Source organism: Spermophilus citellus, assembly GCF_964194105.1.
Source record: "Spermophilus citellus genome assembly, chromosome: 10".
NCBI lineage: Eukaryota > Metazoa > Chordata > Mammalia > Rodentia > Sciuridae > Spermophilus > Spermophilus citellus.
In genome coordinates this window covers 32305884-32324646 of record NC_138197.1, presented here as the reverse complement: position 1 = coordinate 32324646, position 18763 = coordinate 32305884, and the positions used below count along the sequence as shown (strand labels likewise).

Here is an 18763-nt window from a genome sequence, read left to right as displayed (position 1 = left end):
TCAGTGAAACACAGAATGTCAATATTCCCTGTACACTTAGTGTTCTAATGTCCATTTTTTAAATTTTTTGTTGTAAATGGACATATTGCCTATATTTTATTTTTTAATTTTTTATTGTGTGGTGCTAAAGATTGAAGCCAGTTCCTCAGACACTCTTAGACAAGGGCTCTGCCACTAGGCTACAGCCTAAACCCCTCTATTGTCACTTTTTAATTGATTTTATTTTTTTAAATACATGACAGCAGAATGTATTACAAGTCTTTTTTATCTTTTATTGATTTATTTTTTAAATACATGACAGTAGTGGAAAGCATTACAATTCTTATTACACATTTAGAGCACAATTCTTCATATCTTTGTATATAAAGCATGTTCACACCACTTCATGTCTTTATACATGTACTTTTTTGCACTACAATTCTTATTACACATATATACCACAATTTTTCATATCTCTGTTTATATATAAATTATGTTGACACCCAGTTCATGTCTTCGTACATGCACTTTGGATAATGATGTCCATCACATTCCACCATCCTTGCTAATCCCCTGCCTCCTCCCTTTCCCTCTCTCCACTCTTCCCTATCTAGAATTCATGTATTCCTCTCCCATGTTCCCCCTCCCTACCCCACTATGAGTCAGCCTCTTTATACAGAGAAAATATTCAGTATTTTTTTTTTTTTTTTTTTGCCGGGGGATTGGCTAACTTCACTTAGCATTATCTTCTTCTAGGCCATCCATTTACCTGCAAATACCATGATTTTATTCTCTTTTATTGCTGAGTAAAATTCCATTGTGTATATATGCCACATTTTTTATCCATTCATCTATTGTTATTTTAAATAGAACTGTGCTATCATAAGATCATAAAAATATTCTCCAAGAGTGTTTTATCACGTCTAATTACTTTTCTTTTACATATAATGCACAATGTTTCTGGGGTTGGTATTGTACACAGGGTGTGTGGTGTGAAGATAGTTTCACATTATTGTTTGGACATCCAATTGACTCAGAATCATTACTGAAAAGCCCTTTCCCCACTGTGGTGCCACCATTGAAATACACAGGGTGCAGCTATTTCTGACTCTTGCTCTATACTCTGTTTTGTTCCATTCTGTCATTTTCTATGCTTGTAGCCATCCATGCCTCCTTAATTATTATAACTTTACATCATGTCTGATTAACATTTTTAAAGAGTACTGTTCTAATTGTGTTGTTTTTCCTGCCCAGTGCATTGGTCATAATCGGTATTGTGCATTTTACATAAATTTTATAAACAACTTGATATATTTAATACAATAAAAACATCATGGTCTTTAGACTGAGTTTTGATTTGACCCAAACATCAATATGGAGCTAATTAACTTAAAATGTATGTCTCTAGTTTCTCTCAGAAAAATTATACATAACTTTTACTAGGTGTATTCTTGGTGTTTTATGTTTATGATGATTTAGTGTTTCTTTTAGTGAAATGTCCTAGGAATTAATTCTACTAGTGTTTAAGTCAGCTTTTTAGCTGCTGTGACAAAAAGGCCTGAGAAGAACAATTTTCAGAGAAAAAGTTTATTTTGAAGCTCAGGAATTCAGAGGTCTCAGTCCATAGATAGTCTACTTCATTCCTTAGGACTAAAGGTAAAACAGAATATCATGGTGGAAGAGTGTAGCAGGAGAAGGCAGGTCAGGAGATGGCCACCAAGAAGCAGAAATAGGGAGAACTCTGCTCAACAAGGACAATATATAAACCCCAAAGACAGGCCACCAGGCACCTACCTCACCCAGCCACACCCTCCCTGCCTATAGTCAACACCCAGTTAATATTATCAGAGGATTAATGTGCTGATTAGGTTAAGGCTCATATACTCTGATCATTTCATTTTTAAACTTTCTTTCATTGAATCTGACACATGAGCTTTTGGAGGACACCCAGTATCTAAAATATAACTACTAGTTTTCAGCTTCATTTTTTTGTGGCTTTGTTTTTCTTGTTTCTCTGCTTTTTTTTTTAATTTTTTTATTCTTTGATAATTTGAGAAATCTGAATAAGCTTCAAAGATAGTATAAAATTCCCAAGTAACCTAACACATATTTCTCAATACTATTATTTTTCTGTATTATCCTATAATTCTGCCATATTTATCCCTGAATATATAAAATATTTTTAGTGGTTAGTTAAGAGTAAGTGGATAAGGTGATATGTCCCCTCAGTCTTCAAATATTTTCAAGATTTTCTTACATGTATGATATGTCAAGATCATTGTACTATCATGTGTAACTAATAAAAATAAATAAGTTTTAAAAAAAGATTGCCAAATTCCATAAATTAACTTTGTTGGCTTCCACATATAATGGAGAACTTGTAGTACTTTTCTTTCTGTGTCTGGGTTATTGAACTTAACATGATGTCCTACAGTTCCTACCATTTGATGCAAAAGGCAGGACTCCATTTTGTTTATGACTGTATTTATACCACATTTGCTTCATGAATTTGTCTTTCAGTGGGCACCTGATTCCATATAGTAGCTATTGTGAATAGTGCCACAGTAAGCATGGGAATATACGATTACTGTTTCAGAGTAAATGTAATTGTCCTGGTTGCTATTGCTTTTTAATGCAAAAATAGTGGCACAAATAAAGAATTCATTTTATTTTGCCCATGATTTCCAGATTCACAAATTTGGCAAGGGCTCTTGGCAGTTGCCATTTGTGGTCTCATGAGGTTGCACTTGGATCTCATCTGGAGCTGAGGTCATTGAAGCCTTGACCAAGCTGGGAATCCAGGACAGTTCATTCACATGGCTGGTAGCTTAAAGTTCACCTGGGGTTGCTGACAGAACACCTGCAAATGCTCTCTCCCACATGATAGTCTCTACAGAGTAGATTTTCCATAAAGCAAACATACTACTAAGTGAAGAAGAGGAGGCAGGTCTTTCTTAGCAAGGTTCTTAAGTCAAGCTGTGCTGGCTTCACCACATTCTGTTGTTTATAACCAACTCACTCCTGTCAGCCCAGATTGGAGGGAAGGAGAAATGGACTGCACAGGTCAATAGATAGAGTGTCACAGATATTATGGGTATTTTTTAAAATGACAGGTGTATTAACTATCTCACTTTGTGTATTTTCTAATTTATACTTTTGCACTACCACTAATGGCCTTAATACCTAAAACTTGTAGAGTATATAGGAATGTTAGGTTCTCTCACCATGTCTCTTCATTTCCTATTATATTTCCTATGTTTTTGTCTTTCTGTTCTTCACTCTGTATTTTCCCACTTACTATTTATATTTTGTACTGATCTACATTATTGTTACACGTATCCTCTGGTTTCTCATTTTTAGCTACTGACTTTTTATTGGTTCTTTTTAATAATATTAACTCTCAAATATTTGTTGGATTTTTGTGATCATTTCTCTACCAAAATTCCCATCATGTCATTTATTGATTCTTTGTGTGTGTGTGTGTGTGTGTGTGTGTGTGTGTGTGGTGCTGGGGATTGAACCCAGAGCCTTGTGCATGCAAGGCAAGCGCTCTACCAACTGAGCTATACCCCAGCCCTCCCATCATGTCATTTAATTTACAAAATGTAATTGAGATTATTTTAATTACCTATAAGGTAATTCACCAGGACCACCCTCTGAAAATCTTTCCTTTTTTTCTCCTTTGTTCACTTCATTTTCTTCCTAAACTCTTTTATATGTGTGGTTGTTTTTGTTTTTGTTTTTTCTTGAAAAACATTGTATTTGAAAAATATTTCTTCCTACAAAACATTCAGAAATGATTTTATTTTGCTTTTCAATTCACTTTATTTAGGGTAGATCAAATTATACAAAGAAAAGTGAAATGGTGAGTTATTGGGCACTCATTCCTATGACAAAAATTCTTTTAGTTCACAAAATATGATACAAGTTTTCTGAATGTTTAAAAGGATTCTCCTCTTTGGTCTACCCTAATTTTTACTAGTGTACTCACAGGAAATGTGGCAAACATGCTGAGATTTTTCAGAGTATCAACTACTACCTTTGAATGGTCAAATACCTCCAGGACAAAATAACTGATGTTAGTTTTTACTTTTCCCTGAACTAGATTCCAAAAATGTCTTGCTTCCCTGGGAGATATGCAATGCTCTTAAGCAGCACTAATATATTCACACTTTCTATAGTCATTCCTGGTACTTCATTTAAAAAAAAGAGTGTGTCAAAAGCCACAGCAGAAATCTTAAATAGAAGATGAGCTCTGGAGATAGAAAATTACTAATAGTGGGCTTTAGTTTTGAGATATCATCACCAGGTTATTGTCTAGTTTAATTCAGTTTCCTTTTCTCTAACCCTTTCTGTAGGAAACCAGACCCAGTTGCTGCTCCAGTGCAATGACTCCTGGTCAGACCCAGCAGGCTCTGCATCCTCAGAGGGCCACACTGCCAACTGCTCAGGTGAGCAAGGCCCCCAGCACCAGAGCCTTCCCAATCCCTGTATAACTGCCCACTGACATGACCCTGTCTCTCCTCAGACAGCAGACAGCTCCGCCTGGTGGATGGGGGCAGTCACTGCGCAGGGAGAGTGGAGATCCTGCAGCAGGGCTCCTGGGGCTCCATCTGTGATGACAGCTGGGACCTGAGTGATGCCCATGTGGTATGCAGACAGCTGGGCTGTGGAGTGGCCCTGGAGGCCACCATCTCTGCTCACTTTGGAGAGGGATCAGGGCCCATCTGGCCGGACAAGCTGAACTGCACAGGAGAGGAGGCCCATGTGTGGCAGTGCCCTTCCCAGGGTTGGGGGCAACACAACTGCAGTCACAAGGAGGATGCTGGGGTCATCTGCTCAGGTCTGCTCCACACACGGTGCACAGGTGGGAGGAGAAAGGGGAGGGTCTGTGCATGAGCTCTTTCTCATCCAGTGAGGAGATCCATGGAACAGGGTAGAGGAAAGTGTGGCTGCGGAGTCACTAATCAAGACCTCCTGAGACCAAGCAGGAAGCAGGTCTGCTTATATTGCACATTTATATATATTTAATTTATATATATTTAGGCAGTAAATATATATAAATTAAATATATTTTATTTGTATATATTCAGGCAGTAGCTAAGCAGATTACAGGCAGCTACCAATGCAATTTCTGCTGTCATTGCAATGACCAATTGAAGAGTGGGCCATGGAGCAAGCACAGGGACTGCAACACATGGTCTCACGCCCAGGGCTGTGCCTATGGGGTAAGCGGCCTGCCACTCACACGCCTAGCATGAGGGGAATGGCCTGCCACTCAGATGCCCTTAATGTATGCCATGTATGGAGTACTCCATGCACCTCTCCCCACAGGTCTACAGGATGGTGTCTGAGCCCCAGGACAGGGATGAGGACAGAGCAAAGGGAAGGACAGTTCCTGTTCTTCCAGCAGAGAAAATAAGGTGCTTCCATTTACTGCTGCAGCAACTGAGCTTCTGCACCTTCCTTCTCAGCACTGTCCCCTGACACAGTCATTCTCTACAGTGTCCATTTAAAGCAGTCATCACTCTTCTGTGACATGTGGGAGCAACATCCTGACCCACTGAATTAGTTTTATATTCCTGCTGTAACAAGTTACCATCGACTGAGTGGTCAAAACAACACAAATTTATCGTCTTACAGTGTGTAGGTTAGAATTTTGACCTGGGTCTGTCTGGGCTATAAATAAGGTGTCAGCAGCCTATAACAGCTGAAGCTCTGGGAAGACTCCATTCTAGCCTTTTTCAGCTTCTAGAAGTTGTCTGAATTCCTTGTCTCATGGCCCCCTTTCCTCTTCAATACAATAGCATTGCAACATTCTGACCATTATTCCATGTTCACATTTTCCTCCAATGAGGATCAGAAAGAATTATCTGCTTTTGACCATACATGTCAAAGGATATAATTAGATTGTGCTCACCTATTAATCCAGGAAGATCCAGGATGATCCATAAAAGGATTTCTTTAAATCTGTCTGAAAAGCTCTTTTGCAATGATGTAAAATATTCACAGGCTCTGAGGATCAGGGAGTGGACATATTTGGATCTCCACAATTCTGCCACCCTCTCTCCCACCCTGCTCTTCTAGGGTCTGTAAAATGGACAGTGTTCCTGCCTATTCATTTGCTAATATTACATTGTTATAGAAACAGAAAGAGAGGTACAAGTTAGCAAAACAGGTTAGAGGGACAAAAAAACTTCCAGTCTTCCACCTAGTAGGCACTTCCTCAGGACAGTCAGCAATGAGCATTCACTACTTAGGAATAATAAAATTTTTAAAAACAGGAGTAAGAGTTGAATGCTCACTGTGCCCTGTTTTCCTCCTCTTGCTTTCAGAGTTCCTGGCCCTCAGGCTGGTGAGCGAGGACCAGGAGTGTGCTGGGTGGCTGGAGGTTTTCTACAACAACACCTGGGGCAGTGTCTGCCACAGCCCCATGGAAGCTGTGACCTTGTCCATGATCTGCAGACAGCTTGGCTGTGGGGACACTGGGACCCTGGATTTCCTGGTTCCTTCCAGGGAAGGTTCTAGACCCCACTGGGTGGATGGAATTCGCTGTCGGGAAACTGATATCTCTCTCTGGCAGTGTCCTTCTGAGCCCTGGAAACACCAATCTTGCCCTTCAAATGAGGAAGCTCATATCACATGTACAGGTAACCTGTGTATTTGTACTATAAAAATTACTATTACTAAAAAGTACTATAAAAATTCAGTAATAATCATTTAAACTTAATAACAAGTTAAAAAGAAATAGATAAAGGAAAGAATAAATACAAAAAGAACAATAAAGTAAATTAATAAGGAAAAATTAATTCAAAAAGAAGAATATCTTCTCTTTAGAAGAATAAAGGGGATATAAATATAAGAAGATACCTATTTTATATAAAGAAAATATGAGAAAAAAAAGGGAAAATCCATTTAAAGGATTTTAAAATGCATTAAATATGTAATAGTAAGGAATATAAAAATGTAATATTAAAAAAGAAAAAAGTGCATCAAAAATTCTTCCCAGACAAAATACTGGCAGACAGAGAACTCTTACCTGTCATTTAACATTTGAGTCCACCAAGTATGTGGGCTTAGTAGGCTAAAAAAGAAACCAGTTGTCATTCTTTTGAATTTCCATCAAAAAAAGCTAGGATATGGTCTGATATGCCTGCTCACTCAGCTCCTCATTTCCTGCATGGAGGTTAAGGAATGTTGATGGTGCAGGCCATAATCATGCTGAAGGTGTTCTGTTTGCAAATGTGGGGGCATAGTAGAAGTCAAAGGCACCATAAGCCCTTCCTTCAGGAGTTTGTGGACCCAACTGTGGGCACATAATTGCTCTAGAGATCTCATGCCCATGGGGCATGCCAAGTGTCCTAGTCTTGGTGAATCCTTGGAACACCTGTAAAAAGTGGTATAAGTAATCAAACCACTAAGCTCCACCCTAGAGATGGGGCACAAAATGTGGTGAATTGCTAGGTGTGGTCTCTGAGCTCTCAGACGTGGCCCGTGTGTGCAACCATATGAGATTAGAATCACTCCTCTTCATATAAAGAAGGATCATGTATCAATGAGAACTTTAGTCCCTCCTCTGCCACTATCTCAGTGTGTTTCTGGCAGTCACTCTTCCTATCTGAGAATGTAGGCGGTCACTCTTCCATCCAGTCACTGTGGAGGGGTGACCCAGAGATGCTGAATTATGATTAAACCATATTTTATAATCCCAGCACAGTTTAGCCCCTACAATGGGTCCCTTCTCAAGATGACCCCCACTCACAGCACTCTGAGAGCTTGCTGAGCAATGTGATCAGTTCCTTCTCTAAAACTCTCTTTTGTGCGAGAGGAGTCCCTCTCAGAACAACACCCCAAACTTGATTTAAAACTTGTAAGAACCATGTGTTTCTCCCACAGGTAAGATAGTTGGAGTTGAAGTTATAAATTGCCTTGTACTTTTCTCTGGTCTTGTCATTTCTTTACTGGTACCCAATTTTCTTCCTCTTTCTCTTCTCAGAATACAGTTTCCCCTGTGTTCCCTGACTCTTGTCACTCACAGCGTCACAAAAAGGGTACTTCTATTCTGCCGTTTGCCTCCTCATCAAGAACTCCTGGCAGAAAGTTGAAGCACAGATTAGATATATTTGGGGAGAAAGTAACATTCTAGGATTCCTAGTGGCATTTGGGCAATGTCAAAATATGACATCATCTATTTGGGGAGGTGGCCCAATATACCTATAATAAACATAAATTTGAAATTAAATATTAATATTTTAACTATGAAGCCGAGACTCATTAGTAAAATATATTGCATTAACTCTGATTTGTCTTATGATCCATTCATTTTTCAGTCTTAATGTCTATCTAATTGCACTTTATCCTGGATTTATGGCTGTCAACTGAAACACCTGATGATCTCATCCCCACTTCCTACTCCATCCCCTGTGCTCTCATCCTTCCAAATCTCAGGCCATGGGCACTGAGGAGTATATTATAAGAAATGAATTCAGATAATGGCCCATTACAGTAACTCTTAGAAATCACTCAGAAAAAAAAAAAAAACCACATTGAGCTACTTAAAGTAGGAATCTTGGCATTTCTCCAATTGTTTTTTCACATGATATGCAGAAATCTACCAATAACAAGTTTTACTCTGATCAGATCTACATAATAACTTCTGCCTAAAACTGCTCACTTGATTATGTTGTGATTAATTCCATTTCTTTTTTTTTTAATTAATTCTCCAATATGTTATGGTAGAAACTGAGACTTAGCTGCTACCATAGTACAATGAATGACTCCATGTCTTAACAGCACATTCTGCATTCTGAAAGTAATTCTGCCAACTACTTGGGTGGGAGAGAAAGTACCACATGATAAGAGAACATTTCTCATTCTCTTTGTAAATACAACCATTGACATGATTCTTTCTCCTCAGAGAGCCCACAGCTCCGCCTGGTGGACGGGGGCAGTCGCTGTGCAGGCAGAGTGGAGATCCTTCACCAGCATTCCTGGGGCACTGTCTGTGGTGACAGCTGGGACCTGAAAGATTCTCAAGTGGTGTGCAGACAAATGGGCTGTGGAGAGGCCTTCAATGCCTGGCTCTATGCACAAGTTGAAGAGGGATCAAGGCACATCTGGCTGACACAGCTGGCATGCACAGGAGAGGAGGCCTACTTGTGGAATTGCCCTTCCCTGGGCTGGGGAAAGAACAAATGTGAGCCCTATGATGATGCAGGCGTCATCTGCTCAGGTATGGTCAGTGCATTCTCCACTACCTAAGAGAATGGAAAGTTCCAGGAAGTAGTGTCTGATCCCTGGGGGAATAAGATAAATTGTCCAGAGAGGAGTAGGAGGTCCCTCCTCAATCAGTAGATTCAGGGATAACTATGGATGATGGGCTTCATCTATTACTGTCTTGTAAATCTCTAATAGTGTCCTTTCCCTTCTCAACTCTCTTATTTGACAAGATATTTTTTGTAGAGTTATTTCAGTATAAAATCAATCTTCATAATTTTATTCCTCTAATTTACTATTTTTAGGATTAGAACACAGGTTAGCACACAAACTCTGTTTGCAGAAATTTTCAAAGGACAAATGATCATGAGGCCCTACTTTCCTCAGTTGAACTGAGTGTTCCTAATGTAGAGTCAGAGATATTTTTGCATTGGCTTAGTAGGTATATGGGCACAGGGATTAAACACATCACAAGGGAATTTATATGCTACTAGAAAGTTGCAATTCTCCTTTCCAGATTCAAACATCAGAATTCTTACTTCATTGGTAGGAAGGGCCAGAGAACTGTGAGTGAAATTTTGGGAGTCACAATTTCTCATTCCATCAGTACTACAGTAGATTCTCTCTACATTTCTGTTTCAAGCAATTTCTGTATAAACTCATATTGGGAGGTGAATTTAACACTGTGCTCCCAGATCAATGTTGAAAGCAATAAAATATTAATGCATGTTTATTATGGTAAGAGATTATGTAGTTTAGGACTCAGATCAAGATGGTTATTAAGTGATCTCCCACAAATACACCACATAAAACTTTTCACAGAACAAATGGCTTGATAGGAGAAAATAAACCAGGTGTGTGAAAAGAAAAGAAACCAAGTGAGTGCCTGCTTTTATGGTAATAAAAAAAAAGACACAATGAAGGAAAGAGGAAACGTTGCTGTTTCCCATAATTCAAGCAGCCCAGCGTAAAGGACAATGCCTCCTTCTTTGGGAATGGAAAGGTAATTAAGTCCAGGCTTTAGATGTGTAACTCAGGACTAGGAAGGTACCTCGTAGAGCACAACACGCCTCATCCCCCATGCCAATAAACTCAGACTGAGACTCTGGAACTGTGTTTAATTAGACAGCAGAGAGACTGTCTCCACCAATGCTCCCCCAACCTATCTTAACAACAACAAAAAATCAAGTCTCCACTTGCTAAGAAGCAAGATGCAAAAGCAGAAATAGGATTTTGTCTTAGATCACAATGCCAGGCCCACCATGGTGATACTCAGCACTCAGTAGGAATTAGAGACCTCAAAGGTGTCACAGAACTCATAGAGCAAGAGCTGTGTGCTGGTGGGACAGACTCAAGAAGAACCCGTGGTTGGTTGCAAGAGTCTTGGTCCGTCAGTCCACTTCAACAGTAGGCAGCTCATAGCATTGAGGGCCTTGGTCCCTCCCCAGTTCTGTGTTGCCTTGGCAGGCTGTGGCCTCAGTGTGTGACAGCATTGCAGTGTTGGTGGCCACAGGACAACCCTCCTCATTGCTTCCCAAAGCCCCAAGCAGCACACTATGGAAAGTGTGTTTGGGGGTGAAATTTAGTTGGGCACCCAGATTTGACCTGGAGACTTGGGCTCTTTACATATTATAATAAGCTCTCAAAGATGAAGGATAAAGAGTTTCAAGCAATCAAAAGAAATAAACAACCCATAAGGGTGTCCTAACTTACTTGACAGTGAACTTCTCAACAGGAAACATGTAGACCTGAAGTGAGTGTCATGAAATTTTCATAGAACCCAAGAATAAATCTGCCAATCAAAAATACAGAACATGGCAAATCTGTCCTTTACAGAGAAATACAAAGACATTATCAGACAGCTCCACATAAAGTTAACATATAATGCAGCAATTCACTGATGAGCATATATCCAAAGGAAATGAAATTAGGATGTTGAAAAGACATCTGTACTCCCATGTTTATGGCAGCGCTGCTGATAGTAGCTAGGAAAGGGAAACAATGTAAGTGTCCATCAACTAATAAAGGGATACAATGAAGTACATTTACATAATGGAATACTCTTCATCCAAAAAAAGTAAAAAATAAAAAGGAATGAAATATTTTCATTTGCTGCAGCATGCATGGCCTGAAGATCATTAGGTTAAATGAAATTAGTCAGGCAAAGAAGGAGAAGGGTCTTCTAAATCTCACTATACATTGAATCTGAAAGAGTTGACCTCATAAAAGTTCAGAACATTAGAATAGAATTGTGATTACCATAAGCTGGAATGTGTAAGGGTTAGAAATGGAAAGCTTTAGATTGATCAATTAGTAATAGCCTTTACTTAGATAGGAAGAAGAAGTTCTGGTGCACCATTGCACAGTAGGAAGACTATAGATAACAGTAATAAGCTTTATTTCAAAAAGCCAAAAGATAACATTGGAAATTGTCACAGAAGGAAATGAAAAGATAACACAATGTACACATACATCAAGAAATCTATTTACTCCATTAATAGGTATAATATTTATGTTTTGGGTATCAAATTGAGATAAATTTAATTTAAATGAAAAAAGAAGGAAAATTATACAGGTGAAAAGATATGAGGGAAGGTTATATAGTTTATATATGATGGATTCAGTAATACAAGAGAAGTGCATTAAGAGGTAAATTTGAACAACAGTCACTAATATGCCATTATGTAAAAATGTGAATATGTAACAGATGTGATTCTGCAATCTGTATTTGGGGTGAAAATGGGAGTTCAAAACCCAATTTGAGTCAAATGTATGAAAGATGATATATCATGAGCTATGTAATGTTTTAAATAATCAATAAAAAAGAGGTAAATTTGATAAGAATAAGGACAACGGAACAAAAAACAACTTTTTGAGGAAGATAGTTGAGTTTCCAGTGCCTGGCAGATGGCATTGGAGGGTTGACAAAGAGCACATAAGGATTATCTGAGTAGCACAAAAGATAATGCTGTATGATATTGACTCTGTGTATATCTGTGTAAATTCTGTATACCCTTGCTGTGTAAAAGAGGAATAATTTGTAAGATTGAATCAATGTTGAGATATTGAGGTTAGAAACTTGAAACTTGCCCAAGGAAGCAATGTGTTCTTGAAGCAAAGAATCAGACAAGGATATATCTGACTGCAAGTTTGAATTTATTTACTCTAGTGAGAATGAGTCCTATGAATCAGTGGACCTCTGCAGATGCAATTTTTCTTTCTTTATCTAGCCAGGTCTCTCATAAACTTCAAATGGCTTGAAATTGTTTGTTTTCGTCTGCATTATTTCCTTGAAATATATATATATATATATATATATATATATATATATATATATATATATATATATACCCAGCACCTAATAACATTTCTGGAACATGGAAAATTCTGAAAAGACATTAGTATTTTGATTTAGAAAACAAGGAAGCAGACTCTGAATATTCTCTTCTACTTCTTCTCTCCTATATCAGGCTAGGGTGGAAAATTTAGATTATGTCTTCTTTGAAGACCCATCTGCCCCATTTTATCCTTTCCTAATCACAGGCATTTTTGCCCATTTCTGGGCCTCCAGTGACCATTCTCCATGTACCCAGCCCAAAAGTTCTAATAGTGATGAGAAGTGAGAGGGGCCATTTCCACAAGATGAAAGAGCCCTAGTTTTGTAAAAGCTGGAATGTGGAGAATTGGGGGTATCCCGGGACCTGGCACAGGTACAGAAAGAGTAGTTTCCTGAAGACCAGGTCTCTACAAACCCTCCTAGGACTTGACTGAAGTGGTTTTTGCAAACAAACTCAGTTTGTAAAGTGAAGTCCACCTCTGTGAAATAAGAGTAGAGATTAGGCACTAAGGATAAAGGCACATAATATATCCTCAACAGCAGGGGCTCTTGAGGACATGGGGAGGGGATTCAGAAAGGGAGGGAGCTGAAGCAAGAGGTGCTATCTTTGAGAGGCATAAATGAGGTCCCAGTGGAAAGATCTGGATGACTCCATATCTCTAACCTCTAACAAGTCACTTACTCTCCCCAGGTTCTTTCTTCTCTGTCAAGACATAAGGACATAAGCACATGTGTATCTTCAATAGTATATCATTTTTAGTAACTTTTTAACACTTTGTTAACACTGTCAACAGCATTTATCACTATGGAGCTTTAAACTTAGCCATGAAAAAGGCCATTATGTTGAGGTATTTAGGGTACTGGAGAATTCAGATAGACAGATTTAGGAAGGGAAATTGAGACTGAGAATGGATTTAGGATAAATATCACAGTACCTCATTTATTTATACAGGAAGCAACCAACACCCAGACATTGCATGTGAGCTGCCCATCTGTTTGTCCCTATTAGAGAAGCCACTATAAGAGTCTATTTGCTGCCGTGTACCAAACACATTCTGCACATTCAGTTCTTATTAATGCCAATCCTCCAAATTTCTTAGGCCACAGAGCAGGACCATTTTCCTTGATTGGTTGCTATGGGCTTTGATGCATTCTTCTTTGGGACTAAAGTATGAGTGTGTCTATCCCTTCTGATTCATAACACAAAATGCAGAATTTATTCTCTTGTGTTCAAAACGTAGAGATCAAACCTTAAAGATTTAAAGTAATAAATGTATTGTTGAATTTGCAACAATACTGCCCTCTGAACTCCTCAGGATCTGTTCAGTACAACGACAGGTGCTCAGTTGATCATCTGAGCACATGTATTGTATGAATTTTCCTCTTCGCCCTCTCAGGCTATAGCTGGTTTAGTTTCTCTGAACTGTGAAGACTAGAAGAGCGAAGGTGAAACCTGCATTGGGTGATCTATTTCTTTATGTGAAGTGCTTCCAATTTTTATTAATGGGAATTATACAAAAGTTTCTAGCAAATGTTTGATATTGCAATAGAACTCAGTGCCTAAGACAAAGGTACCCTCATAACATTTAAATTGGAGGACACTGTACTCAGATATCCCATTGAATTATCTTAGATAGAGCTTGGATGTAATGTTATTCTACCTCAAATTTCTTGGATGCTAGAAATGTGCAAAATACAATGAAAAAAAAGAAAAAGAAATAGTGACACTGCAGGCAAGTTTGTGTTTCTCTCTAAGATGAATCTGTAATTAGTCATTCAAACCTGGTGGCCCTCTCTGGTGATACTTGTGTTTACCTTTAATGTGAAGGTGGAACTGAGTGGAAACCAGAGTTCACAGAGAAGGAGACCTGGTGCATCCACAGGCAGAGCCTTCAGCCAGCCAGGTTTCTGTTCTGAAAGCTGATCTTTGTTGTTCCTGTCACTGGACAACCATATTGATGGCTGATTTTATGATGTGCCTGCAGGTCTCATTCTCTTTAAAACATAACCTCCTAAAGATTAATGATTTCAGTTTGGAATTTGTGTATCTGCATTTTGATGCTATAAGTAAGGTATGCTGTCATTACTACTCTATAATAATGATATAAATTAAAATTACCATTGTAGTAACACTTCAGGAATCCATAATTCATATTAATACATCAGGTTCAGAGAAAAAGAGAGTATTCCAATTTTAATGTTTTAAGTAACAATTTTAATAAGTTATATTAATGCTTTTGGTGTTCATTGTACTTTGATGGTTTACTTGGGGGGGGGGAATAATGAATATGCTATTCTCTTGAGAAAGTATGTCTTGCTGAACTTCTTCACTACATAAAATTACTATTATATTAAAATTTTATATCTGTAACCAAATACTTCCCCAAATATCAGAACCCATACTTGAAATTACTTCCTTATCAGCTTCAATAGATGTATAATGGATTTTTCAAACTTTGTTTATTAGAAAAAAATCCATAAAAAACAACACAAAACCAAAAAAAAAGTGCTCAAGCTCAAAACTTGGGATAACTTCTGTTCATTCTTCTAAATTGTCTTTCTGTCTTGTGTAATGGGGAAAATAATGTAAAGAAGACTGATTATTTGAGTCACAATAACCTGGTTTCTACCTCAGCCTCACACTGTTTAGTAGGCTCTTTTCTGATCCCTAAATGGAAAATAAGTATAAATTGTCAGTTTTTATACATACTGACTTTTTTGATTCATTAATAAATGTTATCTTATTTGGAATTAGTATCTGTGAATTGAGAGTTTGAGGGCATAAATAGTGAAAAATTTATACTAGCTTTTTTCTACACTGAGATCAAATTCACTGGATAGTTATGGATACTATAAAAAAATAAAAGGAGATAGACTGACAAAGAAAGTTATACAAAAACACAGATACCTTTATAATATGAACAATAATTTGCCCATATAAAAACTACATATATTACACAAATATATATTCATTTCTTGGACACACACACATATACATGTATGTGTGTGAGAAAGTGTTTCCTTTCTTGAATTAGCAATTTAGAACAGACCTTACAAATTCCTTCTCCAAAATTTATCTTCATACAACTGCATGGAGAATTCACGTTCTGGCACCATCTGTTGAATCCTCTCCCCATGCCAGAACCCTGGAAAATGAAAAGATTTCCCAGCAATACCTGTGACTTTTAGCTTTGTAATTCTATTCCCTGACACTTGTTGTTGTTCGACTTTACTACCATAGGATTTGTGCATCTGGTTGGAGGACATGGACCCTGCTCTGGGCGAGTGGAAGTGAATTCTGGAGGAGAGTGGATTCCAGTATCTGATGGGAATTTCACATTACCCACAGCCCAGGTCATATGTGCAGAGCTGGGGTGTGGCAAGGCTGCATCTGTCCTGGGAAACCTGCCCTTCAGAGAGGACAGAGGAGTCTGGGCTGAAGAATTCCAGTGTGAGGGGCAGGAGCCTGGCCTCTGGTTCTGCCCCAGAGTGCCTTGTCCTGGAGGAAGTTGTCCCCACACAGGGGCTGTGCAAGTTGTCTGCTCAGGTGAGACAACAGGATGTTAACCTCCCTATGCACTCTGTGGGGCGTAAGAAAAATGTGGGATTATGCTAAAATCCTGTTTTCTACCAGGATATACAGATGTTCGGCTCATGAAAAATGGCAGCTCTCAGTGTGAGGGTCAAGTGGAGATGAAGACCTCTGGAGGCTGGAGAACACTCTGTGCCTCCCACTGGAATATGGCCAATGCCAATGTTGTCTGCCGTCAGCTGGGCTGTGGAGTCGCCATCTCCACCCCAAAGGGAGCATACTTTGTGGAAGGAGGAGATGAGATCTGGAGAGACCGATTCCACTGCTCAGGGTCTGAGTCCTTCCTGTGGAATTGTCCTGTGACTGCCCTGGGTGTTCCTGCCTGTGCCCATGGAAACACAGCCTCTGTGGTCTGCTCAGGTAAGAGAGGACAGGGCTGACTGGTACTTGAGTGACATGTCTCTAAGAGCAGACAGTGTGGAGAGCTGACTTCAAAAATGAGACATTCTGTGGTAAAATAGGATTCCTCTAAATGATCATTCATCTTTCAGGCTTGTCAAGTAGTATTAAGAGAAATATTTTTAAGTAAGCCTTTTTATTTATTCAAGTTCATGGACAACAATGTATAACAATGAATGACAGCTCTGTCGTGTTCCTCACCCTGGGCCATCAGAGAATATCAGCAGCTCCCAGGAGTAACCTGCACATCTCTCCAGGCCACTATGCCCTCCTCCTTTCCAAAGAAGATCACTCTAACTTCTGCAAAATATTTTTGCACATCTTTAGCTTTATATAAAATCATGCAGTATGTTCTTTTTTCATGTCTACTGTAACTCAACATAATGTTTAGAATTCACCCATGTCTTTATTTTCAGTCAAGCTTCATTTAATTTTATTGCTGTAGAGTTTTCTGCCAAAAAAACACAGAATCATGTGTTGATCCATTCGAATATTGAGGATGTTGGAGTTGTTTGCACTTTTTGAATACTCAAATAATAATCCTACAAATTACCATGTCAATATCTTTTAGTGCAAATATGGATATATTTGTATATGGTTTTTAATACTTGGCCTTTTATTTTACCTCTCTTAATATGGTCTTCATTCGGGAGTCAAATTTTTGTTCTTATGAAACACAGAATATCAATATTTCCTGTACACTTATGTTCTAATGTCTTTTCAAATAGAACTTTACTACCATAGATCATAAAAATATTCTCCAAGTGTCTTATCACGTCAAATCACTTTTCTTTTACATATAAATGCACAATGTTCCTGGGGCTGGTATTGTACACAGGGTGTGTGGTGTGAAGATAGTTTCACATTATTGTTTGAACATCCAATTGACTCAGAATCATTACTGAAAAGCCCTTTCCCCACTGTGGTGCCACCATTGAAATACACAGGGTGCAGCTATTTCTGTCTCTTGCTCTATACTCTGTTTTGTTCCATTCTGTCATTTTCTATGCTTGTAGCCATGCATGCCTCCTTAATTATTATAACTTTACAGCATGTCTAATTAACATTTTTAAAGAGTACTGTTCTAATTGTGTTGTTTCTCCTGCCCAGTGCATTGGTCATAATCGGTATTGTGCATTTCACATAAATTTTTATAAACAACTTGATATATTTAATACAATAAAAACATCATGGTCTTTAGATTGAGTTTTGATTTGATCCAAACATCAATGTGGAGCTAATTAACTTATAATGTATATCTCTAGTTTCTCTCAGAGATTATACATAACTTCTTTTATTAGGTATATTCTTGGTGTTTTACGTTATGATGATTTAGTGTTTCTTTTAGTGAAATGTCCTAGGAATTAATTCTACTAGTGTTTTAGTAAGCTTTTTAGCTGCTGTGACAAAAAGGCCTGAGAAGAACAATTTTCAGAGAAAAAGTTTATTTTGAAGTTCATGGCTTCAGAGGTCTCAGTATTTAGATAGCTGACTTCGTTCCCTGGGCCTCGAGGTAAAACAGAATATCATGGTGGAAGAGTGTAGCAGGAGAAGGCAGGACAGGAGATGGCCACCAAGAAGCAGAAATAGGGAGAACTCTGCTCAACAAGATAATATATAAACCCCAAAGACAGGCCCCCAGGCACCTACCTCATCCTGCCACACCCTACCTGCCACAGTCACCACCATACTATCAGAGGATTAATGTGCTGATTAGGTTAAGGCTTTCATAGCCCAATCATTTCACTTTTAAACTTTCTTTTATGTCTCACATATGAGCTTTTGGGGGACACCCAGTACCAAACCATAATTACTAGTTTTCAGATTCTTTTTTTTTATTGGATGTTCACAACATTACAAAGCTCTTGACAAATCATATTTCATACATTAGAATCAAGTGGGTTATGAACTCCCATTTTTACCCCAAATACAGATTGCAGAATCACATCGGTTATACATCCACATTTTTACATAATGCCCTATTAGTAACTGTTGTATTCTGCTACCTTTCCTATCCTCTACTATCCCCCCTCCCCTCCCCTCCCATCTTCTCTCTCTACCCCATCTACTGTAATTCATTTCCCTCCATGTTTGTTATCCCATTCCCCTCATATCCTCTTATATGTAATTTTGTATAACAATGAGGGTCTTCCTCCATTTCCATGTGATTTCCCTTTTTTTCTCCCTTTCCCTCCCGCCTCATGTCTCTGTTTAATGTTAATCTTTTCTTCCTGCTCTTC

The 18763-nt window shown here is 38.5% G+C and overlaps 1 protein-coding gene across 1 annotated transcript in view; it reads left to right on the top strand.

Annotated features, from left to right (window-relative positions):
- LOC308658147 (antigen WC1.1-like) overlaps window positions 1-18763 on the top strand; it is a gene marked incomplete at both ends in the record, with an annotated part of 116544 nt that overhangs the window by 50892 nt on the left and 46889 nt on the right. The window contains 6 exons of the mRNA XM_081310774.1: window positions 4338-4430; window positions 4508-4822; window positions 6315-6629; window positions 8897-9211; window positions 15774-16079; window positions 16167-16484. Of these exons, the coding sequence (XP_081166900.1) occupies window positions 4338-4430; window positions 4508-4822; window positions 6315-6629; window positions 8897-9211; window positions 15774-16079; window positions 16167-16484 (1662 nt within the window). The remainder of the gene's footprint in view (window positions 1-4337; window positions 4431-4507; window positions 4823-6314; window positions 6630-8896; window positions 9212-15773; window positions 16080-16166; window positions 16485-18763) is intronic.